General features: G+C 40.9%; 2 protein-coding genes across 4 annotated transcripts in view; both read left to right on the top strand.

Annotated features, from left to right (window-relative positions):
* myom3 (myomesin 3) overlaps window positions 1-5,483 on the top strand; it is a 56,517-nt gene extending 51,034 nt beyond the window's left edge. For 2 of the 3 annotated variants that reach the window (XM_076280445.1, XM_076280446.1), the window contains 12 exons: window positions 630-774; window positions 1,311-1,370; window positions 1,774-1,841; window positions 2,111-2,221; window positions 2,418-2,505; window positions 2,621-2,659; window positions 2,933-3,038; window positions 3,950-4,113; window positions 4,255-4,291; window positions 4,490-4,512; window positions 4,635-4,690; window positions 5,079-5,483. In XM_076280445.1, the coding sequence (XP_076136560.1) occupies window positions 630-774; window positions 1,311-1,370; window positions 1,774-1,841; window positions 2,111-2,221; window positions 2,418-2,505; window positions 2,621-2,659; window positions 2,933-3,038; window positions 3,950-4,113; window positions 4,255-4,291; window positions 4,490-4,512; window positions 4,635-4,690; window positions 5,079-5,345 (1,164 nt within the window). In that variant the 3' untranslated portion in view covers window positions 5,346-5,483. The remainder of the gene's footprint in view (window positions 1-629; window positions 775-1,310; window positions 1,371-1,773; window positions 1,842-2,110; window positions 2,222-2,417; window positions 2,506-2,620; window positions 2,660-2,932; window positions 3,039-3,949; window positions 4,114-4,254; window positions 4,292-4,489; window positions 4,513-4,634; window positions 4,691-5,078) is intronic. The other variant, XM_076280447.1, reaches the window with a different exon arrangement.
* A 1,738-nt stretch (window positions 5,484-7,221) lies between these two features.
* Window positions 7,222-9,037, top strand: fabp10a (fatty acid binding protein 10a, liver basic). The gene is made up of 4 exons (XM_076281258.1): window positions 7,222-7,312; window positions 8,010-8,182; window positions 8,489-8,578; window positions 8,987-9,037. The coding sequence occupies exons 1-4, from the start codon at window positions 7,246-7,248 to the stop codon at window positions 9,035-9,037; spliced, it is 381 nt and encodes a 126-aa protein (XP_076137373.1). The 5' UTR covers window positions 7,222-7,245.

Genomic DNA, 9,037 nt, shown 5'->3' on the forward strand with positions numbered 1-9,037 from the left:
ATGAGTGTGTATAAGATAGACTATACATCTGTACAACTAATATTGGATAATACAACATGAAGATTAAATTTATATGGATTCTTGTGATATTTCAGTACCCAATATGTTGCATCTACTTATGGTGCTGCAGCTACACTGCAGCCAGAAGTCAGGGTAGCCCCAAAAGCGGAGGAGGGGGAGGGGGGCATTTTGGATCAAATTTAATTGAGACATAATAAAATGAATCTGAGAATGTAAAGCACTATACAGATTGTACATGAAAAAAGTTGTAATTTTTGGATTCCCAAGAGCCAAAGCTTTGAAATGGTGTGTAACAGTACTATGCTACATAGCAATATGGTGCATACAATTGATTTAGAATGTTGGGGGGAGGTGGGGGAGGGGGGTAACCGTCCCGCCGGCGGGACACTGAAAATGATGTTTGATGTCATGCTATTGCGATGCTCTGGTTCAATTTCTGTTCACTTTAGCTGAAATATACCGGTAAGTGCTAATTAAATTTAAAAAATGGTGTTGCTTGGGGACAATGTCAAGGACATTTACAGTGAACACATCTGTGGTCGTGGTAATGGCCATTTTTTTAATTGTCCATTTTGATGTATCTGCTCCTGCCATGCCCTTAAACGAAGGCCCGCAAGATCAACTTTGACAAGGCCAATGGTCTGGTGGAGATCATGTTCGACCAGCTGTCCAGGGAGGATGAGGGCTCGTACACTGCACAGATGAGAGACGGCCGTGCCAAGAACCAGTTCACCCTGGTGTTTGTGGATGAGAGTGAGTTCACCCTCTGATAGCAGAGTGTGTATAGGGCCCCAGTGAGTTTGCTGTTGAGAATTTGTTCAGAGGGCAAAAGTGTGCAGAGTTTAAAATCATATAATTTGCATACACTACATAATATGTGTCTGAAGCCCAAGAGACCAGAATGAGATTATACAGCAGGATAGTAATGATCAGGTCATGAACTAATCTCAGGCCTCAGGTGAATAATGTAGCATTTGTATTCAGTCTTGTCTTTACTCACTGCAAGGACATTTGGCATAAGATTAGGTCTTTACACATGGTTACAAATACATCTTCTGACCATATACATGGTACACTGTTATTATTACAGTAACTCACTTGATTTGATTAAATTTAGAGAAAAGGTGCATTGGACTTGTCATTTGTAGTAACTGTTATTCAGGTTAACTGTGACTAAAGTGTGATAATGTAACATCATTTTGTAAGGTATACATAATAAATTCACATTGTTGCATTTACCTTTCCTAGGGTATGTCATTTACTGAAAAAAATGTTTTGTCTTTTCACAGAGTTCCGACAGACTTTGGCCAAATCCCAGGCCAACAGACGGGACTGGAAGAGAAAAGCGGGTGAGTGACCTCCGGGGCACGCACCTGCCCCGTGTGCCCTCACCTCAGAGTCCCCCCGGCCAATCACAGCTCTCCATCAAACGGTGTCAGGGTACTGAGGGCGACAGGCCGAGTCCCTCCTCTAGCAGTGAACCGGAGACGCTTCCATTGCTCTGTCTCTATTATTGATGTGGGGGGGCACCCTGCAACATGAAACCCACTACATTCCATTTCCCAGAATCGGTTCTTGCCACTGTAGTGTGCAAGTTGTAGTAGCTTTCCTTTGACTTTTCAAGTTTTTCAAAGCACAAAAGCATTAAAAGTTGTTTGACGTGTTTTTCATAGAGATATTTCATTTTGTCTTGTGGACAAAGTAATCATCAGATATATTCAGAAAGGTTCTCTTTGTCTTTTTTCTCCAAAGGACCTCACTTTGAGCAGTTTTTGTCTTGGGTCGTGACACCAGACTGTGAGATGGTAATGACATGCAAGGTAATCCATCACTGTGACATTTTTCAAAAATGTGTGTGTGTGTGTGTGTGAGAGAGAGAGAGAGAGAGAGAGAGTGTGAGAAAGATAGTAAGAAACCTTATTCACTGACACTATATGGATGCAAAAAAATACAGAAAATTGAACCTGTTCTATAAACGCTTCTGACAGACAATTGATAGTGTGAGGTTGTATTTGTTTTTTTTTTAATCATAATCAACACAGACTCAGTTTCAAAGGCATTAATGTGCAAGTATACCATCTGAGTACAGGTGACCAACATGAACAAGGACACCACTCTGAAGTGGTTCAAGGACGGGGTGGAGCTGAAGCAGGCGGTCACTGACATGAGCAAATGCATTAGCACCCTGACCATTCCTCAGGTGTGTGGCGTCACCACACACACACACACACACACACACACACACAATCAGAGTTTGTGATATGAAATATTAACATAACTCATTTACATAAAATAATGTGATCCTGGTGTAAAATTATACTTTTCATAATTGGTTATAATGGACCTTGTTAATTATCAGTTGATGATATGATGACCAAGCCACGTTCCTCCACCAGGTGACCAAGGGGGAGGCAGGTGTGTACAAGGTAGTGGTGTCGGACAGCAGAGGGGAGGACGAGAGCGTTCTGGAGCTGCTGAATGAAGGTGAGGCTTGTGACTGACCAGTGACCACTCATCAATAAGCTCCTGCTTTATTCTCCAGTCTGTCACTTCAAAACCTGCTGCCACTCCAAATGCTGTCTGTGTTTGTGATCGGCAGAGTTCGACCGGCTCATGCAGCACCTGAGTAAAGCCTGTGGTGAGTGTGTGTACGCCACTTTTCACTTTGGGAATTTAATTCAGTCAGGAAGAGAGAAGATACAATGTTTGAGTTCATCCTGGAACAGATGGGGTCTTCTCCTCCTCTTACATCAAGGGCTCTTATGCTCTGTGTGTGTGTGAGTGTGTGTGCGTGCGGCCGTGCGTGCATGCATGTCTGTGTGTGTATGTGTGTGTGTGAGGTGTGTGTGTGTGTGTGTGTCTGGTGTATTTCTTTGAGTGTGTGCCCTCTCATGCCTTATCTGTTGTGCAGCCTTGTCTGCTAGTCCAATGAGGATCCAGTGCACTGCTGAAGGCTTCAAGCTCTACTGTTCCCTGAAGTATTACCTGAGCTACCTAAAGACCAGCTGGCACTTCAAGTGAGTAGGCCCATTCAGGCATTCTACAATTCAAAGCCTTGAGTGCTGACAGGGAAAACGTGATCAGCATTTCCTGTCCAACACTGTCCTGCTGTGGCATTTCTCAATGACATCTATAGTACTTGTGCGTGTTACAAATATCACTTTATCACTCAGGCATTAAACACATCTTCTTATTGCCCTATGTGAATATGAATATGAATGTACTCATACCCAACTGCCTCAAAATGATACAAATGATTAAATGCATTTATTGAATTAGGTTATGGCAAATTTACAGTCTTATTTGAGATTGAGTCAGAGCTAAAATTCAATACGGTCTAAGATTGTGTGTACAATCTTACTTGAAAAAGTGTGGAGGAGGAATGCAGACCCAACTAGAGGTGCTGGCCAAGAGGTTATCAATTTAAAAGCTGAGTAGCCGCACACTCTGACCTCTCGATATATTTATTAATGACCAACGTTTCGGTGCGCAGCCTGTTTTGAACCTTGATAAAGGCCGTGTGCCGAAATGTTGGTCATTAATAAATATATCAAGAAGTCAGAGTGTGCGACTACTCTGCTTTTACCATCTTAAGTTCATAAAATGAATGTGTTGAAAACAACTATGTTGTTTTAAACAAATCTCTATGTCCAGATAGGGACAACACAGTTTGTTCCTTTTTAGATAGATAGATAGATAGATAGATAGATAGATAGATACTTTATTGATCCCCAGGGGAAATTCTTTTTTACTTGTTGCACAATATGTGTTGATAATAACATAATTTGCGTTGAAAACAACACAACTTGCATTGTTTTTAAACACATCTCTGTGTCCAGATAGGGACAACACATTAGTTTTAAGAATGTACTTGAAGAGCATTTTATATGCATCTGTGACTATTCGCTGGTGTTGTCGTCGGCTTCAGGGAGAGGAGGATTGATCTGGACGAGAGGACAAAGCCTGGAAGCAGCATGCTGAAGCTGTGGATTGAGATCTTCCATCCAACTGAGAGCGATAAGGGGAAGTACACTCTGGAGATGTTCGATGGTGTGGACACTCACAAGCGGTCACTGGACCTGTCTGGCCAAGGTAATGAGCCTCAGCATGGCATATGGTTAATGTCCCGTTCGAAAATGACTGGGCAGATGACTATAAAGATGATGGCCATTATAGGCAATCACATTTCAAAACACTCACTTGATCTCCTTCTCTGTGTTTCTCCTTTTGAAGCATTTGATGATGCCATGTTGGAATACCAGAGACTGAAGTAAACTAGCTTCCATGCTTTGCATGTTCACTGTGGTAGTCCCATTGACTAGTGTGTTTGATGTGTGCCTGCCTGTGTGTGTTTTCAAATCTTACTGCATGTCCTTATTAGATGACGCTATCCTTTTCACTGGAGCGCCATGCAAATGCGCTCTGTGGTGGAACCAGTATTAATTGTGTGATTCATTCCTTCCTTCAGGCAAGTTGCGGTGGCCGAGCGAAGTAAGGCCTGGTTTATGTAATATGTGCAGTCATTCTTGTTCTTATATAATCTGCGCTGCGAAGCAGCTAAGTGGGAGCACTGCAGATGTCTAATGTAATCCTGCTTAATTCGTCTCCCGCAGACCGAGCTCGAGTTACCAAGGGCCTGCCTGATGTGGTGGCTATCAAGGAGGAAAAGGTGTGATATGAAATTTAATGAACCATTTCATGTCTGTGTGAGACTTGCAGTTCTTGGAATGAGAAGTTCAAGTGTGAAATGGATTACATCCATTTGTAACATAAAATGAGTCGAAGCTGGCAGTGTACAGTACATTTTCTGTTAAATTCTTTCTTTGAAAATCGACTTGCGGACCTTGATCACATGGGACTCAAGGACACTTCCAGAATATAAGGCCTTATTTTTAAATATATTTATATTTGTAATATGAACCATTATTGTATAAACTCTTTACAGTTCTGCAGACGACAAAAGCGACATTATTGTACTATTGTTCACATTTCAGCAGTGTTCTCATGATGACCTCATCATGATTTATCTCTTCTCATATGTCTATCCACTATAACAGTCCCTGTGCCTCACCTGCTTTGCTGATGGGGAACCAGCGCCAGAGATGTTCTGGCTGAAGAACGACAGAGAAGTAGTCACGAGAGACCAGTTCCACGTCGCTAAGGAACACAAGTGCTCCACCCTCACCATCAACAAAGTCACTATGGAAGACTCTGGCAACTATAGCATCTTTGTACGCAACCAGTATGGCACTGAAACGGTTAATGTGACCGTGAGTGTTTATAAGCACGGGGAAAAGCCTCGCGCTGATGCAGTGGAGATGTAGTGTCACTGAGGCCCATGACTTCCAAGGGAGCCCGGCCTGCTGTTTGACACCTTCATAGTAGCTTTCATGAGAAATGCTATTACCAGATGCACTTGTTGCATTATTGCTTGTTTGTGTTACGGTGCATTGGCTTTTGACAGCAACACCCAAATAAAAATAATAATAACAATTTTTTTTATTATTTGTGTTTCTCTGTCTGAATAAGAAACATTAGAGAGAATTTGCTTGTCTATTACCTTTGACAAACAAACTTATTCTCAAGCAAGTACAAACCAGAACCCACCAGTGCAAATTCTGTTTAAGTCAAATTACATTACATTGATACAATCGTGTATGTAAAACGGCCCCTGGGCTCACTAACACCATAGAGCAGTGGTTCTCAAACTTTCTCTGTCATTCCCCACTTTGGAGGTGGGGAATTTTCAAGCCCCACGAGACCCCATCAACCCGGCAAAATGGAAACGTTAAAAAAACAATCCCACCATTTTGGTTCCACATTACATTTTCCAGCTCAGTCCACTGGATCAGCTGTTATTTTGATTCATATGTTAGTCAGTTTATGACTCCTATGTTTGTGTGTGGCTATTTTGTTTTGAATCTAAGATCTTCCTTGTCAAAAAAGAAAGGCACAAAAAAACAAATGTCCTCCTGTTCATCGCGCCCCACCTGGTATGTCTCTATTCCCCACTAGTGGGGCCCGCCCCACACTTTGAGAACCATTGTCATAGAGGAAGTGTGAGTTATGGCTAATTTCATCAAGGAGAAGCAGGAGAGCACACTGTTATACAGTAGATATGTCCAAAATATACAGTACAACGATGAAAAAGGAACCCACATGCTTACCATAATTAGTATTGCCCTCATTCAAAAATCCAATTACTCTACTATTGATATTATATTATGCTTTTCATGTTAGTCATATATTATAGATTACACAGGATCCATTACACAGGATGTCTGACACTACACATGTCTCTAAGTCATAATATATGCACAGCAGCCTGTGAAATTGGCTACAAATGTAATCATGTGTGGAGGACATTCTGTATTCTAGGCCAAGAGACACATTGTCATTCATCATCTTCTCTTGTACAGTGCGAAGAAAGGGATTTCAAAATAGATCCACATTAAACTCTCTCCTTGTCTCTACTTTGCATATTACAGCATTTCATAAGGCATAAGGCTTACTTTATGTATTCATTATGCAATCCTACGTATTCTGTGCAAATGAACAAGCAAACAGTCCTCTGTGTCATTCACCCATGCGTTGTAGTTTTGACCATTGATTTTCAGGCATAACCTCAAGTTTGGGGTTATATTTCTCTTGCATGAAATGTTGCCTTGTGGGGGGGGGGAATGAATAAATAAACAAAAAAGACCACACTACAACAAAGCTCTTGAATAAACATCAAGATAAATGTGTGGAGTCCCTCTGCTTTGCTGTTACTGCTGCAGGTGCACATAACCATCACATTTTCAAGTCGCCTATTCTTATAGCTTTGTGAAGCGTATATGCATGGATCACATTTCATGCATGTAAATCCTCAGTGGTCTTAGGAATAGATCCTTTGTAAACTTGTTTGAATGATTAGACATATTAATTATAGATGAATAATTAAATGAATATCAGAGTCCATTGTGGAAACAATATTGCGCTGGGAATAGGAGCTGTGCAGAGGGGGGTGAGCAAGCGAACTCTGGGTTGTTCAAACAAAAGCCACCTCCACAGAGTTTGAGCGTTAATGATTAGATGCACATAGACAGGTACATCCAGATGGTATAAATACAGGGCCCACTGTCCTCCTTGTCTTCACATTGTGTTGGGCTTCACACAGCTGTCTCAGGCTCTGACCCATTTGGTGAAGGGAAAACTCAAGGGGGAAAGTAACAGCAATCCAATATGGCCTTCAACGGAACATGGCAAGTGTACACACAGGAGAACTATGAGAACTTCCTCAAAGCCCTCTGTAAGTTCTTTAAGTACAGTACTGTCATAGAGTTACAGAATGCATCTATATTTAACCCTATTTAATCTATATTTAACCCTCCTGTTGTGTTCGTTTTATGTTTTCTTGTTATATCTATAGTTAACACATACGTATATTATCATCTAATAGACCTTTGATAAAGGTCATCTTGATAGACATTAAGCTCTTACTTAAGCTCGATTGGATATTACCAGTTTTGAACTTCTACTTGCTATGGCCGTCAGGCCTCATTGACCTGAGCTAATGCAAGTGAGGATGAGGAAGATACTATTGGGGAAAAGTTCCAGTGGGGGCTGGCATAAAAGCAGAGAGGGAGAGTGAGGGTGTGTGTGTGTGAATGTACAGCAACACAGATACAGGGCATCTGATCAAAAGCTATGTGCCTGGACTCAATTTTATACAATGTCCATTTTCTCACCCATTCATTTAGCCGGTCCCCTTGACCGGGAATACACCCACATTTTTATGAAAATGATACAAATTTGTTTCTGTGTTCAGATGCTATGTGTTAACAAAGTCATGGAGCCTCATGATAGTCAGAGTAAATTAACAATATTTTTTATGGAAAAGAATTGTCTAGCCTATGTGACACCAGTGACACCTAATGGTGAGCTCCAAATAAACTCTATGATGAAAATCTTCAGTGTCTCCTCTAAGTGTTTATCTCCCTATTTAGCTCTCCCCGACGATGTCATCAAAATGGCCAAGGACATCAAACCTATAACTGAGATCAAGCAGACTGGCAATGACTTTGTCATCACCTCAAAAACCCCTCACCAGTCTGTCACCAACTCCTTCACTATTGGTAAAGAAGCCGATATCACTACCATGGATGGGAAGAAGCTCAAGGTATTGTATTGTTAAGATGTGGTTAAGCAAATTCAGATACTTGATATAAAATGAGAGACAAAGGATCTGATAAACTAATTTAATTTAATTTCTGTATCGTGAAAGTATTGATACTGTCACTTACAGTATGATGCTTGATGTAATGATATTACGTACTGTATATGGCACCATGATGTTGAAGGCCTAATATTTTTACATTTTAAGACCAAACTGCTAAAGGTACAAACCCAATATCTGTAAGAAAGTGAATGTCAATTTATCTCCCTCTGTCCCTTTCAACTCTTTTTTTCTCCTTTGTGTTGGCAGTGCACTGTTCAGCTGCAGGGAGGGAAACTCGTCTGTAAGACAGACAAGTTCTCTCATGATCAGGAAATTGTTGGAGGAGAAATGGTAGAGGTCAGTGTCACTTTTAACCTATAAGGCAAAATGTGACTGTCTTGTATGTAGGCCTAAGATATAGACTCTGAGGCAGTCAAAAACTTTGAGGCACACCGATCAAATATACGTTAAAAATCCTTTATTCTAATGGATATGCCTACGTGTTTCAACTCATAGCCTAAGAGTATTCATCAAGGCAAACATTGGTACCTACCAAGGAATCATGTCATGCCCCACTGTCTATGGTCATGACCAACACATGACAAATTAGTTAAATCAATACAGGACCACAAAATACAAGCAAAGTTCACTTTTAACCTAATTTAATTCAGTCAAACACCATCAGTGTGTATTTCAACAGCAACTCTTGTAACAGGATTATTGGCATTTATAAGTGTTAATTCCATCACTTTGTTTCCTCTGCAGAACATGACAGTAGGAGGAGTAACCATGGTCAGAAAGAGCAAGAAAGTATGA

Source organism: Alosa pseudoharengus, unplaced genomic scaffold (genome assembly GCF_046254945.1).
Source record: "Alosa pseudoharengus isolate Yale_2024_CS ecotype anadromous, Long Island Sound unplaced genomic scaffold, YU_APseudo_1.1 YU_APseudo_1.1_scf_12, whole genome shotgun sequence".
Classification (NCBI taxonomy): Eukaryota; Metazoa; Chordata; class Actinopteri; order Clupeiformes; family Clupeidae; genus Alosa; species Alosa pseudoharengus.

Excerpts from the sequence above, each read along its gene's own strand:
- fabp10a (XM_076281258.1), top strand. The coding sequence starts at position 7,246 with ATGGCCTTCAACGGAACATGGCAAGTGTACACACAGGAGAACTATGAG. Across the intron at positions 7,313-8,009 it reads GAACTTCCTCAAAGCCCTCT|CTCTCCCCGACGATGTCATC; the intron begins GTAAGTTCTTTA and ends CTCCCTATTTAG. Across the intron at positions 8,183-8,488 it reads TGGATGGGAAGAAGCTCAAG|TGCACTGTTCAGCTGCAGGG; the intron begins GTATTGTATTGT and ends TTGTGTTGGCAG.